At 41.6% G+C, this 16872-nt stretch overlaps 1 protein-coding gene across 1 annotated transcript in view; it reads right to left on the bottom strand.

Moving 5' to 3' along the window:
* Positions 1-11474: 11474 nt before the first annotated feature.
* Positions 11475-16872, bottom strand: part of LOC134444820 (indoleamine 2,3-dioxygenase 2-like) — a 35178-nt gene continuing 29780 nt past the window's right edge. Inside the window, exon 7 of the mRNA XM_063194013.1 lies at positions 11475-11530. Within this exon, the coding sequence (XP_063050083.1) occupies positions 11475-11530 (56 nt within the window). The remainder of the gene's footprint in view (positions 11531-16872) is intronic.

The raw sequence follows: 16872 nt of genomic DNA on the forward strand, positions 1-16872 counted from the left end.
CTATTATTAAAGAGCTACCCAGACGGGGTGTGTGAACCGTCTTGGTTTTTGCAACATTTGCCTTAAACTACTATCTCGTGTGGCCTAATTCGTATGAATAGGCCGTCTGTGTTATGGGGTAGCCTAGCCATAGGCCTATTGCTTTTCTCTCGCAACTTTTAGTTTCACTTTCACCTTCACGGCCAGGGACTAGGCTATGTCTCTGTATACAGGCACCTGGATTTGGCATGGAGTTCAGGAGTGAGAGAGTGGACAACATGACAGCCACAATGTCCACTAGAGGGGGGCAGATTACCATCGATTGTTATTCAACCTGCCCTTTGTTCAGGTAGAACAGTAGCAAGGCCAGTCTTGTTCTGAGACTGGAGGCCTGCGTCATGATTATGAAGATGATGAAGAAGAGAAATACCCAAGGGGGAAATTGACTGCCACCTGGTCATCCACACAGCACATCATAAACACAAACACATAATAAACAAGACCTTAAAAAAGAAGAAAAGAGAATCACCACAACAGATAAAAACACATAAAACCACTAAACGTATCACTCTGCAGCTGTTGTTAAAAAGTCTGATGGCTGCAGGAATAAAAGAACGTCTAAACCTTTCAGTGAAGCACATAGGGAGGAGAAGCCTTAGGCCTCAAACTGGACAGTAGGTGGCCGTCCATGCTCAACAAGCTGTTCATCTTCCTTCTCATCCGCTCCTCTAAGATTTTCTGCAGTTACTGGACACAAGTGGGTGTGGGTTAACGACATGTCATGTCCATCTGGGGAAGAATGGATGGAAAAGAATGGTTGGAAAACAGTGTGGTTGAAGGGGAAGGAGAGGGTGTATCGGTTACTGTCAATGTCTCATTATTAGTTTTAGTTTAACAGCACATTGGAGACTGGTCAAACTTCTGTGTCTGTGTTCAAACTTCTGTGTCTGTGTTAACCCTGTAACATTGATTATTGACAATAAAGTACACTTGACTTGATTTGACAGAGATGGTTGGTAAGTAAGATAAATGGATGAATAAATTCAAAATTCAGAGAGAGAAATGAAGAGAGATACAGAGATACAGAGAAGACAGGAGGGAGGAGAAAGAGAGATTTGATGAGAAGTATACTAGAGTAATAGAGTAACATTTATTAATAACATTAAGGAAATTAATTGGTGATCACGATCAGGTCTATAGATAGATAGATAGATAGATAGATAGATAGATAGATAGATAGATAGATAGATAATTTATTTGTCCTTTCGGAAAATTGTTCTGTGCCTATGTTTCCGCAAAACTCTTAGGTAGATATAAATTGCCCCTTAGGCAATATATGACAGCACTATAAGTTCATACATACAATGATTATATAGGCATACGTTCAATATTTTTTCTCGCACATTCAAATAAAATGCTTGTGCAAAGTGCATGAGTGAAGTAAAATTGTGTATGTATAAACTTAAACTGATGATGTGAGACCTATTTCTGATATATTACTACTCACATAGGCTGAAGTACTACTTATGAGTTTTTAGGAAACACAGACCAGGTTGCAATAAAAGCTTTTAATGCCAGCAGAGGAATCAGAAGGGCAGATAATAACTGGACAGAAGGACATAAAATGTTATCATCTGTACATCTGTTAAACCGATTAAAAAAAAACTGTTTATGTATCGCCTGTACTCTAGTCTTTTGATCAGCTGATAACTATCCTGTTTTAAATTAAATGTGGATTTCAAGAATTGTATGTCAGTCTCACATCACTTAATTTGTTTGATTTTGGTTACAGAAAATGGTGGTGCATACTTTACCATCGACCCCAAGATTATGGATGAACTGATGAAGAAGAAGGAGGAGGAGGAAGAAAGGAAGAGAAGTGCAGAGGAGAGGGCGATGAAGGTGAAGAAACGGACAGAGACTCTTAGATCATCAGCAGGTGAGTGAGACATTGACAATGAAATGGGTACTTTATTAAGTATTAAATAGTGCAATAATAATCATAACTTAATGCACTTAGAGAGTGAGTGCAGTCAGACCTCCGCCAAGGAAGGTGCTTGATGGAACATTTGACTATGTTACAGTATATCACGAAAGTGAATACACCCCTCACAGTTTTGCAGATTTTTGAGTATATCTTTTCATAGGAAAGCATTACAGAAATTTCACTTTGACACAATGATTAGTGACCTTTTAACAACATATCTAACCGCTTAAATTTCTTGTTCACTCAGAAAAAAACAAAATACAGCCATTAATGTTTGAACTTTTGTGAGTACACCCCAGATTAAAATCCGGTAGAGAGGGGGCTGTGTTGGCTCGAATCGTCTCAAAATGAAACGAAATGAAAAGGGATGAAAGGGGAGGTCATCAGTGTGCGTTTCAACCTTTCTTTGCATTGAACTTTTACATTTTGAGTCTGCATCTGGCTTAAAGAGATTGGTGTGAGATTTGAATGCAAGCCTATGGAGAATATCATGATCTGCTTCAGTAGTCACAGTGCATGATGACATGCATGTTTCTTTTAGGTGTAGTTCAGATTACCAATGTTGACAGCATTCATGCATCCATAAACCATGTCAGTCCCACTACATGCTTGGCTATTGAGAGGGTACACCTTTTTTTTGTAAAACTCACTTGTTTACCACCACACATGCTTGACACCATCTAAAGTATATTTGTTTACCTTGGTCTCTTCAGATCACACGACATGGTTCCAGTGATCCATATGCTTGGTCTGTTCATCTCTCTTGAGACCAGGATAAACAAATTTGAAGAGAATATACACTCGCCTCCAAAAGAGTTGTCGCCTATCCATCTGTTTGGAATAACAGCTAATAACCTGACTTTCAATTAATCACTTGGCTTCAGAAGTCACTCATATGAAAGCTACAAGCCTCCCGAATGAAAATGTATGTACAAAAATAAATGTCATGCACCAAAGAAAGATTGACCCTTTATTGAACACAGACAGGGCAGATTTTCACAAGACAAAAGTTTTGTCGCCTATCGAACATAATGTGAAAATGAGCAGATAAGTCCCTTCAAAACACTTCAAATACGCAGAGTGTGGGTATTTAGGTGGATGAAAGGTGGATGAAAGTTGGTGGGTGTGGATATATGGTTGGATGGATGAATGTGTGCTGATGTGAGTGGGGGAGTGAATGTGGGGTTTGTGGGGATGGATGGATGTAGACCTGCAGATGGGAGCAAAAAGAAGGGTTAAAAGGGTGGGTGGGGTGGAATACATGAAACAGTGTGTGTGGTATTTATTTATTTTAAAAAATGTTTTTAATTTTATTTATTAATTAATTCATTTTTTTTTTTCTATGTACCGTTTTCTTATGTCTTATGTCTTTCTTCTGTTTTGAAATAATCACAAGTGGGGGGAAAAAAAAGAAAAACTGAAAATGTGTTTATAAATGAATTATTGTTCTGAACTTGAATGAACTTGAATGAACTTTGAATGAACACAATAAAGTATAAAAAAAACAAATACGCAGATTGGGTGTCATACTTAATCACTGAATCACTCTCACCTCTCCAGAAAATCAACTTTGGCCTTGGTGTATGTTTAGGTGTATGTTTAGGGTCATTGTAATCATGGAAAGCAACACAATGAAAATCAATCAATGGAGTTCAATGAGAGATGGTGACATAAGTATTGGCAGAGGACGCGCTCAACTTCTTGGAAAAACGAAAGTCTTTGGGTGCGAGATAAAAAGCGTCAACTTCAGGAAGAAAAATCCGCACTCACAAACTGCGTCTCATTATTTATTTATATTACCACCATGTCCAAAAAGCAAACGCGTTTCGGCTAACAAGCCTTCATCAGTGCGTGGTACCGTGTATATTCTCTTCAGTTAATTTCTGGATTTTCTTTTTGATATTATGTCTCTCCATATTAGAATACATATTATCATAACATTTATTGACTGATCATGTCTTTGTTAGTAGGCAAACCAACAAAATCAGCAAGGGATCAAATACATATTGGACTCACTGTATTTAATATATATATATGTCATGTTTTTATTACAATATAACTAATCACCAATGTAAAAGATTTTAAGAGATGCATATGTGGATAGGGGCCTTCGATTGTCATATCTGTTCAAATGTTTTCAATAAAACATGTCCTTGACAAATGTCACATTTCCTTGTTCAATCCTTGTCATGATGTCAAAAAGAGGTGTGTGCAACTGAACTTCATTCTTGGAGCAGTAAGACACTTCACCTACAGTCCAAAAAGCTTCTTCAAAACTGTCCTGATGATGGAGAACCAAGGGCCATTGGAGAGCACCACATATGACAAAAGGATCATGAGTGCCTCCAGTTGATCCAATCCAGCTATTTTGAGGTGTAAGAATCTTGATCTAGTAAAAATGAAATGTACATTTGTTGTGCACTTGTGACAACCACAAAAGTGTCACACTTTGTGTTCATGAAAAAGAGAAATTGTCTTTTATTTTGAATACAAATTGATTGTAATTTATTTTGAAAAAGGTACCCCAAAGAGTTTGCAGTTCTTAATGCAGTTAAGTGGTTTATTTCCATATTCAAATGTGTATCTGTGAGAAAAGAGAAAGAAAAGAAAAGAAGCCTAGAAGAACGTATTGTTATTATTCTTAGGGTTACTATTATTATTAGTGCAATCTTTTACCGGTATGTTTATTCCAATAATAATAACAAAATAATTATGTAACTGTGACGGTGTGAACCCCACCGCACTAATTTCATTCACTTTCTGATTTCTTTTTTTGCTTTTTCATGTGTTTGAAAGTCAGTATCCTAGTTGCACATAGGTGCTGTACTGTAACTTTTGTTTTCTTGATGTATTTGTATGTTTAAGTATAGGCCTGATTTACTTTTTTTTGTGTTAAGGTGGAATGCGCATATGCCCTTAATGGGCTGAGTAACGAGGTGCCCTCTGTTGGCTGTGTGAGCCTGATTGTCCTTAATTGGCTGTGTTAGCCTAGTTAGGTAGAAGTGCCATATGATTGGCCAATGGTCCGAGTATCTTGTCTATGTAAATCCCAGTGTAGGGAACTCAGGAGGCTCATTTTGATTTTGAAGCACATGAGTGCTGTCACCCCAGCTGGTACAAGCTGTGGGATTTTCTGGGTGCTACCTTTTTGAAGTCCAATGTGTGACTCCACCATTTTCTTTGTTTTGTGTAGTTAGCTTACTTTTTGTATGTTTTGTTTTGTCATCTTCTTACCTTTTTGTAAATAGTTTTCTTCACTTTCGGGACTTTGGTTTAATAAAAAGCCATCATTTTTTCACCCCTTACTTTTTGTGTCACTGCATTGCTCAATTTCTCCTGGCCACGAGGCTACTCTACAACATTTGGTGGCAGCGGTGGGATGGTACCGTGAGGCCATCGGAAGTGTACCCATTGTGTGTAAGCCGTAATTCCATGTGAGGGACCCCCAGGATTGGTTACCCCGGTGTGAGGGACCCCAGTGATGGGTGAAGCATTGATGACGGGGCACACTGGATGGGAGAAGCATGATAGTCAGTTGCCTGAGGGACACTATGAGTGTGTGAAGCGCACGGGTGCGCTTCGCAAAGGGGAAGGCAGTGTGATGGAGTGACCATCACTAGGGTTGTGGGTGTGTTCTGACCAGAGGTCGCGTTAACCGACAAATGTCCGTCATTGACGGATTTTTTTGAAGGATGACGGAAAATTCTGAAGCCTCTCCGTCATTTTGACGGATCAATATTCAGGGTGATGATAAATTAATCACAAATTTAAGTAGGCCTACACCAAAATTGACTCCATCCTCGAAGTTGGAGAATGAATGTCGAGTGAAAGGGGGTGTATTCACAGCGGTTTACTCTCAATTGGCCGCAATTGCGCATGTGTTGTTCTCGATGCGGGGTCGCGACCCCCACATTGAGAAACCAGGTGGAGAATTTAAAAAATAAGCGATGCCGATTTTTTTTCGACCCTGTCCGTCAAAATGACGGACTGTGAAAAAGTCTAGCGCAACCTCTGGTTCTGACTAACATGCAAACGAGCCTGGCTCTTTGGTGTAGCGGTCAGAGCCCCAGTTTACTGCCCCAGAAAGCCTGGGTTCAAGTCCCAGCTGGGCAACTCTACTCCCCTTTGCTACGGTAACACAACTGTAAAGTATAACAGCTTACACCACTTAGTGCTCAGTAGATTTGTACAACAATGGAATTTTATGGAATCTCAAACCCGCCAGCAGGTTTTGACAGTTACGTGATTAAGGTATATTACTATACAATTAACTATAGCTGTACTATCTTACTAGTATAATTGCTGCAATAACAATAATATTTAATTAATTATTTATAATAACAGCAAAATAGCACAACTTCACAACCGTGACACAACTTATATTCTACAGGTTATCTCAATGGTTATGAGTGATTCTACGATTCGCCTATGCTTTTGGCAAAAGCAAAATGTCAATTATCAGTATTTACAACTAAATGACCTAGATGTTTACATAGGGCGGAATTCTTGTGTCTCCACTTAAGTCGGTTTTACGCACGCACTTTTTACGCGCTTTGATCCTACGCGTATTCTCCCCTCTGAAATATGACCACACCCCTCGCGCTTAACTCCGGAAAACAGCGCGTAGCCCAACATGGGCGTGATATATGCTAAATGAGGGGATGAGTCTTCCCCGACTTCATCAGTTGTGGTTTCAAAGAAACCACGCCGCTTTGATTTTCAGATCAACCATGTGAAAACCTCGGCAGTCCATTGAGATCCAAAACTGAACTTTAACTTTGAATTTAGAACCACGTGCCAAAAGTCCTCGTAGACAGGTCATCAGCTGGGAAAATTAGGCCTTTCATCCTACCACACTTTTCTCTGTGGATTACTGACCAGAAGGGCTATTGGAAGAAATTAGAACATGGGGCCACCTCAAGTTTTGCTCAAAATTCAAAATGGCCGCCATTTTCCAGAATGACTTGTTTTCATGCATTATTACACTGTACTATACGGTGATATTCATCAAAGATTAACTACTTTCAGCACTATTCTGTCCTATTTCGTTACCTTCATGTTAACAAAGGTTGACTAAACTAAAAAAATTAAAATAAAGTTGGCCACCTAGCAATATCCAAAGGAAAGTCTAGACCCGAAACGTTTGTCCCTTGTCTGTCAGTTTTATTTACTTTTTTCGGCTTTGTTTAATACAGTTTTTGATTTTGCATTCAGCTCCAGTGTGCAACTCCTTTCTTCCTTTTTAGGCGAGTACGGTACATTTAGGGTTTAACCCCAAAAATGTATACAAAAGTTTTTTTCATGGATTCCATTACTATTGGACCTCTTAAATGACATACTAAAAATCTAGTAAAATCTGACTTTGGGAAATTAGTTATTTTCAACATGGCTGCTATAGGCTTATTATAAGGGCAGATAGACACTCCAGGTGAATAGGCCAAAAAATGTAGCTTGCCGATATCACCATGAAACTTAAGCCGGTGATTACTCACATATTTGTGAGAAAAAAATGTATTGCAAGTTTTCAGAAATGTTATGTTTTAATATGCTAATTAGACTATGTCTAATTAAATATGCATTACATTTCAAAATGCAAAAACTCAAAATCTAAAAAAGCCAGGCTCAAAATTACTCTTTTATTTTGTTTCTAGTAAGCCAAAATATATCTAGAAGAGAGTATGGACATCCCGTTTTGTTTTGTTGTTAATCTAAAGATCTTTGTGCAGACACGCCAGCTTGCATTTTTTTTCAAAACATGGTTATTTAACACTTCTCTTAGATTAAAATAATTGAGTTTTATGTTTCTGAAGTTCTTCCAGATATTCTATGAGTCTGGTAATATCATTGTTAGCATGTATCATGGCAAGGTCAGCTGTCTTCAACTCATAGCCTCTCCACAGGGGTGTCCTAAGGGCTGCGACTGGGGCTCCTATTTGCCATGTACACCACGTCACTGGGTCATGTCATCTGTTCTCACAGATTCTCATACGACTGTTACACTGATGAAGCACAGTCATATCTGTAATTTGTGACATATGACTCCATGGTCTACGCACACCTTACCGCTTGCCTCTCTGAACTATCCACAAGTATGATGGAATGCAGTTGAGCCTCGCTAAAACAGCACTGCTGGTGATCCCAGGCGAAGATTCAGACTGCGATGATATCAAACTCAATATGGACCCTGCTGTTGCCTCAAAGAAGGCCACGAAAAGGTGAGAAAGGTGTCATTATTGATGACCATCTATCATCCTCTGATCGCATAGCCTCAGTTTCCCAGTCATGTCGCTTCTCAGTAACTTAAATATACATACAATCAGACTGTGCCTGATCTAAATGACTCACTTCCGATAGGCCTACTGTCCATCTGACCTCAACTACTGCAACTATCTCCTGACTGGTCTTCCTGCTTGAGCAATAATACCTTTGCAAATGTCACTGCATGTCAGTCCTCTTTTCCATGCCCAATTGAATACAATGCCCTGACCCTTGCCTACAAAGCAACAGGCCCTACTCTGGCACATCTGAAAGCTATGCTAAAGCCATATGTTCCTTCCAGGACATTGCCTTCCTCCAGTACCAACCATTTCATCTTGCCCTCCATTTACACAAGTAGTGACTCCTGTCTGTTCAGTTCAGCTGCTGAAAGACCTAACACACCCAGTGACACCATGATTCATCATGTATGATGTGCCCTGACAAACAGCACATGGATGTTACCATAGCAGTAGTGTCTTTATCCACCCTAACAGCACTCCAAATAAACAGATCCTGAAAACGTGTTAATTCATGCAAATAGCATGACATAGTGAAGTTGATCAATATAAGGAAGTTAGCATCTGGCAATGTATATATTGCTATAGTATATGAAGAGTTCAGATGCAAACCCCCCTAAGTGCCTTTTCAGAAAATAATCTTAATTAATTTTTATTGAGGTTGTCCAAATTGTGAGTCATGCTCTGGTTTTAGTGGTCCTTGAAGACAACATTAGACTCAGACGTCAGGCAAATCCAACCAAATGGCGCCACTTAGTGGCAACAAGTAGAATTTCATGCATTTTTGAGTATCAAAAAAGCTGCAGCGTTTTCCAATCAAGAGTGTGTGTAAGCATTTATTACCCGTCTCTCTTGCTTTTTAAAAAACATGCCTCGAATATCTCACATTAAAAAAGTGGTCATAATTAATTATCCATGAGACACCCTATCTGTAAAAAATATCTGAATATGTACTGTCTCTGTAGAATAAAATCTAAGGCTCTCAGGAAGATTGGCCACTTGAGGCCTGTCAAATCACACGCGCGCGCACATACACACACACACACACACACACACACACACACACACACACACACACACACACACACACACACACACACACACACACACACACACACACACACACACACACACACACACACAGATATGGTCCACACATGCACACACACACACACACACACACACACACACACACACACACATGTTCGGACACACACACATCACACACACACATACACACACACACACACACACACTATTTTTATAAACATTTGAACATTAAAATGCAACTGACCTCTGTGTGTGTGTGTGTGTGTGTGTGTGTGTGTGTGTGTGTGTGTGTGTGTGTGTGTGTGTGTGTGTGTGTGTGTGTGTGTGTGTGTGTGTGTGTGTGTGTGTGTGTGTGTTTGTGTGTGTGGTGTGTGTGTGTGTGTGTGTGTGTGTGTGTGTGTGTGGTCATTGATGCTGTGTCAGAGATGATGTAGGCTTGTGCACTTGGGGCCTGTGAAAAGAAAGAGTTTCTTGCGGACCGTTGAAAAAGATAATCTCCCCATCATCTGGAGTTGCGGTGGAGAGATAGACTGCTACAACACCATCAACATCAGAGGCAGGGCTGGACTGGGCTGGAAAATCAGGCAGGGCATTTTTACCCAAGACCGGTCCAACAGACATTGACCCTGACAGCCAAAATGCTTTGTAGCCTCATACTGCAGATGACCTATTCACTATTTGCTGAAAATACTCAACTACATCATAGCAACATCGCTATGACAGAGCCGAGAGCCTTAAGTAATAGATTAAGATGAGCTATAACACTGTTGGTAACAGTATGTTTATAGCATAGGCTCTGCGCTAAAGAGTTAAGTATCTGACTATCTGGAAGAGACCTGCTGTAGCACTGATGAGGACTGATAATATTGAGAGGAGGGCCAGGCCAAAATGATCAACAGTCCACCGGGCTTTGCAAATGCCCTGTATGCCATATGTCCAATCCAGCCATGATCAGAGGCTATTAGAATCACACTTTACACATTGTATAGAACCGTGTTTATCTAGTAAAGAGACACACTGTTGACATTCGCTTCATATGGTGCGGCCGCGCTGTATACACTAACACACATTAAGCAGCACTAAATCCAGAGCCTGAGCAGATATAGCCAGGGCTGTTTCAAGGTATTTTGGGAGCCCTGGGCAAAGAGGGACTTGGGGTTCCATTTTTCTCTTCAATCTTTTGGGGAGGGCCCCCCTTCATTTAACTGTTAGGCACATGACTTGTTGGTATTCTTATTATTATGTTAATAGCAGTTGATTGCACCCATCAATCATTTAATTTAGGGAGTCTTTGCTTCATTCACATAGTAGTCATTGCAGTAATTTGAATACAAACTCATAACCAGTCGTTACCAGGGGGGGCCCCTTTCAGATAGGGGCTCAAAGCAATTGCCTAGTTTGCTTGCCTGGTCGTTACAGGCCTGGATATAGCTATTGGATGAGGTCATTGTGCTAAGACTGGGAACGTGGTGTTGCTTGTAGTTCAGTTTAAAGCAACACTGAGTCACTTTTTCCCCAATCTTAAAATAATGTTTCCCAAATCCTTTCATCATTGGTGGTTCATCATCAACTTGTAAGTTCACATGGCGAAAGGGACTTTGAAAGGAATCCACTGTGGACGAGCAGAGGAGAGGGGCAGAGCGTCACTCTGTGGTTCTCTTTGAGAGACCTCCAATCTGTGATGTGTGGCGACCTGAAATGTAGCCGCACTGGAACTCAAAACCTACTATAGGCCTTCTGGAGAACCACACTGGAGATTTGACCCACTGTACTACATGGACAGCGTGCTTCTATTGTATTCCAGTCAACGGTTTTGAAGCATCCGTGATTGATCTGCGAGGATTCTTCTGCCCTAAATGTCCGGATTCGTACCTGAGCAATGCTGAGAACAAGCGCTGATAGGACGACAGTTGCGTTTGACTGTCAATCAAAAGAATTCTAAAAGAATTCTAACTCAATCAAATCAACTAACAATGCTCATAGGTCATTTAAACTATTTTAATAGCTCTCTAAAATAAAGGGTCAGCCAAAAAAAATTGCTTGTTTAAAATGGACAGGAAACTACCCATTGCACGAAATAGAGTAAACTCCGGCAAGGAGATGCATTGTTTTAAGTCACCCACATAGCTCCGAATGGCGTTTTTTTCCTATTTCAGAGTCTAGTCCCACCCCTCGCTGCTGCCTCACTTCGGAGTAGTACCCATGGCGTCCCCTCTATTCAGTGCCAATGATCTGACTTCTACAGCAGAGAGCACAATCAGAGCACACCCACAGCCCTAGGGATGGTCGCTCCAACACACTGGGCTTAGCCAGTGCTCTCTCCAATCCTCCTCCTTGACTGGGGTACTCCGCGTATCATACTGCCTCACTGCACTGGTCCTTTCGGGCGACATTTGTGTTGCCCCCTTGCACGGTTGAGGCATAATTGCAATGTTGCTGTGTGCAGTGTGTGTGCTGTGAACTGCTGTGTTACAATGACAGTAGAAGTTTGTAGGGGGTTTCCAGGTGGGGGGGGGGTGTTCTTTCCCACACTCAAGGTGTCTACATTGTGTGTCTCCCAGCGCACGTCTCCCACCCAGGAGGCTCCACAATCCATGTCTTGCCCTTGCACCAGGGGTCACCTATCATGATGGTCACTCCACTACATTACTCCTCCTACAACTCATGGCAAAATTATTTGGTATTGCTTTGGTGAGAGGTGGGATGACATGACATGGCATGAGATAATCGGGGCAACTGTGGTCTATAGTGGTTAAGGAGATGGGACTTAGATCAGAGGGTTGCTGATCCAAATCCCACCCTATCTTACTCCATGGTTGAGGTGCCCTTGTGCCAGGCACCTAACCCCGCATGGCTCCAGGGACTGTTATAAATACCCTGTAGGCCTATTTAGAAAATAACCTATTTAAAAACTGTTAGTCACTTTTGGATAAAAGCATCAGCTAAGTGTAATGTAAGTAAGGGTTAACGTTCGGCGAGAAGGTCGCTACCGTGGAATAGCAGCACGACAGAGAGAATCTTTAGACCCCGACGCGGAGCGGAGGGGTCTTGTTCTCTCTGAAGTGCTGCTATTCCACAAAGCGACCGACTCGCCGAAAGTTAACCCGCTTATTATATGGATATACTTAAATGATTCACACATGCGGGGACATTTCTTTAGACCTATTTAATGTTAAGATTGTTGCTGCGCAAAACAAAACAGTGCCGTTGTGGAACACCGCTAGGCAACAGCTAGGTAGGCTAGCCAGGACAACAGGTGTTGTCCATCACAGCAGCTGATTAGAGTGACAAAAGACCGGACCCCCTGCGGAGTGATATGAAACATTCGCTTTAGCCACTGACTTGTATACAAGCCAGTGGCTTTAGCAGTGAACCAGAGAGGCTATGAGTGAACGTCTTGTTGCCATTGACAGCGGTAGCCAGGACAACGGGTGCTGTCTATCACAGCAGCTGATTACAGTCTTGTTGAAAAGTCGCTTTAGCAGTGAAAAGTCTTGTTGCCATTGACAGCGGTCTGTTATAGACCAACCCGTCCGTTATCGAAAAATAACAGACGTCCGAACGTTGGGGAGCCCCGTTGAAATGAATGGAGCATTCGACAGATGACGTCACAACCATATAATAATAGGATGTAATGTCTGTCTCCACGGTGACTGTTTGACATTGTTGGTGCTTCGTAGAGACACATCTGCATCTCCCCTGATTCTGCCCCTCGCCGTGCTGAGTTGTGTTTTGGGAATGTAGCCAATCAATCAAGTCTCCACGCTGCCACATCAGGGATGTCACAGCATCCTGTGCTCTGGAGAGAAACGAAGACTGAGGAGAAGGAAATAGAGAGATAAGGAAAGGAGAAGGCAGGAACAGGAGAGGAGAGAGTTGGAGAGATGAAATGAACATAGGAGAAAGACAGAGAAAGAAAATCAGGCGAAAGAAAAAGAGGGAGAGAAAGGAAGAAGACAGGAAGAGAAGAGGACAGAGTGTACAGTATATCACAAAAGTGAATACACCCCTCACAGTTTTTGCAGATTTGTGAGTATATCTTTTCATAGGAAAGCATTACAGAAATTTCACTTTGACACAATGATTAGTGACCTTTTAACATTTTAACAACTTATTTAGCCACTTAAATTTCTTGTTCACTCAGAAACAAATATACTTTAGATGGTGTCAAGCATGTGTGGTGGTAAACAAGTGAGTTTTACAAAAAAAAGTGTATCCTATCAAAAGCCAAGCATGGTAGTGGGACTGACATGGTTTGGGGATGCATGGATACTGTCAACATTGGTAATCTGAAATACACCTAAAAGAAACATGCATGTCAACATGCACTGTGACAACTGAAGCAGATCATGATATTCTCCATAGGATTGCATTCAAATCTCACACCAATCTATTTAAACCAGATGCAGACTCAAAATGTAAAAGTTCAATGCAAAGAAAGGTTGAAACGCACACTGATGACCTCCCTTTTCATCCCTTTTCATTTCGTTTCATTTCGAGACGATTCTAGCAAACACAGCCCCTTCTCTACCGGATTTTCATCTGGGGTGTACTCACTTTTGTGAGTACATGTTCAAACATTAATGGCTTTATTTCGTTTTTTTCTGAGTGAACAAGAAATTTAAGCGGTTAAATATGTTGTTAAAAGGTCACTAATCATTGTGTCAAAGTGAAATTTCTGTAATGCTTTCCTATGAAAAGATATACTCACAAATCTGAAAAACTGTGAGGGGTGTATTCACTTTCGTGATATAAACTTACTGTAGGTGAAAGCAGAGATAAAGGAAAAAGGGAAACAATGAGAAAGAAAAGAAGGTAAATGAGAGAGAAAGAAGAGACGAAGTGGAGAAAGGAGAAGAGACAAAGGAAGGAGAAGGTGATTGGTGCTGGTGAAAGAAGGAGAGGAGAGAAGAAAAAAGGAGAGAAGAAAGAACTGAAATGAAGAAAAAGATTACAAAAAAAGCCAAACAGAAGAGAGAAAGGAGAAAAAAGGTGGAGAAATGATGAGAGGAAAAGGAAAGAAAAGAGACAGAATGAGAAAGGAAGAGGACAATTGGTCCATAAAGTGATCTGCCATCAGGAGTTAGGAGGCTGTGACCTTTTGAAGAAAAAAGGAGAGAATAAAAAAAACTGAAATGAAGAAAAAAGACAAAGAGCAGTTTAACACAGTTTAGCTACGTCATTAGGTACAATGGAGGAAATGGTGTAGGCTAATAGAAAAGTAATACCATGTTCTAGTGTTGAACTTACACCATGAAAATACTTTTGATTTTACTTTTGACACCTCTGATTAAGGACGAAGGGGAAAGAGAAGGAAAAAAAGACAGGATGAGAAAGGAAGAGGACAATTTCTTCATGAAGTGATCTGGCGTCAGGAGTTAGGAAGCTGTGACCTTTTGTCAGCATTCTTGTCGTCTTGTGCTCTACATCTGGGCCCAGTCAGTTACGTAATGTCACTACTCTACACATAGAGAGAAAAGTAAGATAATGTACTTTGAGTGTGCGTGCGGAGTTGTGTGTGTGTGTGCATGCGTGCGTGTGTGAATGCATGTGTGTTTGTGTGTGTGTGTATGCATGTGTGAGTATGTGTTTGTGTGTGTACAGAAAAGCTTACTTGCCGTTTTTCCGGTGTTAGACAGAATCCTTTGTAGAGACATGCCAGAGAAGACACAGGAAAAGCTTGTGTATATGTGTTTCAGTGTGTGTGTGTGTGGGTGTGTGTGTGTGTGTGTGTGTGTGGGTGTGTGTGTGTGTATGTGTGTGTGAGTGTGTCCATATGGGAGATTGTTGCCTTTACAAATGTTCGCGTATGTGTATGTGTGTGTGTGTGCACACATTTGTGTGTGTGCATGCATATGTACATGTGCTATATTTGTGTGTGTGTGTGTGTGTGTGTGTGTGCGCGCGCATCTGTCTATGGCTATGTGTGCGCAAGTGTGTGTGTGCATGCCTGCGTGTCGTGTGTGCGTGTCTACGTCTATTTCTATGTGTGTGCACGTGTGTGCGTGTCCATGTGTGAATGATTCTGAGAATTGTTGTTTCACTATTTAGACACCTCTACTGCAAATGGCCAAGCGGTAGTCAGTAGATCACGGCTCTGAAGCGGGCCTGGCACGGGATGAAGTGGCTCACATGACCCCCCTGTGTCCACTTTCATCTCATTCTGAAGCCCCCGCCGAGCCAGATCAAGACTTGATCATTACAATTTTGAGGAGAATTTGGTTATAACATAGGCTCTGTGCATAAAGGTTAATTGGTCTGACAGTTGACCAAGACAGTGCAGAGGAAATTCGAAAAATAACAACATTGGTTTGGTGGCCTAATGGTTAGGGAAGTAGACTTAAGATCCGAAGGTTGCAAAATCGAATTCCACCCTTACCTCTCCCTACACCTCCATCCATGGTTGAAGTACCCATGAGCAAGGCACCTAACACCACATTGCTCCAGGAAAATAATAACTGTAATTTGCTTTGGATAAAAGCGTCAGCTAACTATAAAGTAATGTAATGGTTTGCCCTCACCCACAGCCCCCAAGCTATCTGAACCTTGTAATTCCAGACTAAACTTTTCATGTTTTAGTCAGGCTTGTCAAGCCAGAGATTTTCACTTACGCTACTCAATTTGTACTTTTGAACTTTAACTTGAACTTTTGAATTTCATCATACACTGCAATATCATGTATAATGACTTTTTGACTTTTGCAGTATATTGAAACACACAATCATTCCTTTTGTTTCCACCTTTATGGGATCTGGTTCTCTTCAACGGCCTCTTAACCAGCTAGAGCAGTCTGGGATGAATCATGTGTGTGTGTGTATGTGTGTGTGTGTGTGTGTGTGAGAGAGAGAGCGTGTGTGTGTGTGTGTGTGTGTGTGTGTGTGTGTGTGTGTGTGTGTGTGTGTGTGTGTGTGTGTGTGTGTGTGTGTGTGTGTACTGGCCTTATGAAGCCTTTCATGGCTCTATTAGTCCTGGCATTCAGAGGAAGTGTGGGTGGGTTGGACACACACACACACACACACACGGACACACACACTCACGCAAACGCACACACACTCACTCACACACACACACACACACACGCACGCACGCACGCACGCACGCACGCACGCACGCACGCACACGCACACACACACACACACACACACACACAGACACACACTTTCGCAACATGAAATGTGTTGTACCGCCCTGCCAAGGAAATCGGCAAGAAGGGGGACAAAGGGGTTCAGTTGTCCCGGGCCCAGAGATAAAGGGAGCCCAGCATTGGGTCACTGTTACATAGCATGTATTGAACAGAGGGGGCCTTTCATATGACTTTGCCCCGGGCGTGGCCAAAGCTGTCAGCGGCCCTGCAGGGTTGCCAGATGGGACAGATGATTTCCAGTCCAAAAAATGTTCAAAACCTGCCTGGAAGCACTAAATTCCGCCCAATTCTATTGATTTCTATGGCCAAAAATTGGACTTCTTGGACAAAAATTCTCCAAAATTCCATTTTTACCCGCACAAGGTCATTCTAAGCAGCCCAATTGGGCGGCAAACCGCCCAATCTGGCAACAGCGGCCCTGCGCGCTGATGTTTTTA

Source organism: Engraulis encrasicolus, chromosome 3 (assembly GCF_034702125.1).
Source record: "Engraulis encrasicolus isolate BLACKSEA-1 chromosome 3, IST_EnEncr_1.0, whole genome shotgun sequence".
In the NCBI taxonomy this organism is placed as follows: domain Eukaryota; kingdom Metazoa; phylum Chordata; class Actinopteri; order Clupeiformes; family Engraulidae; genus Engraulis; species Engraulis encrasicolus.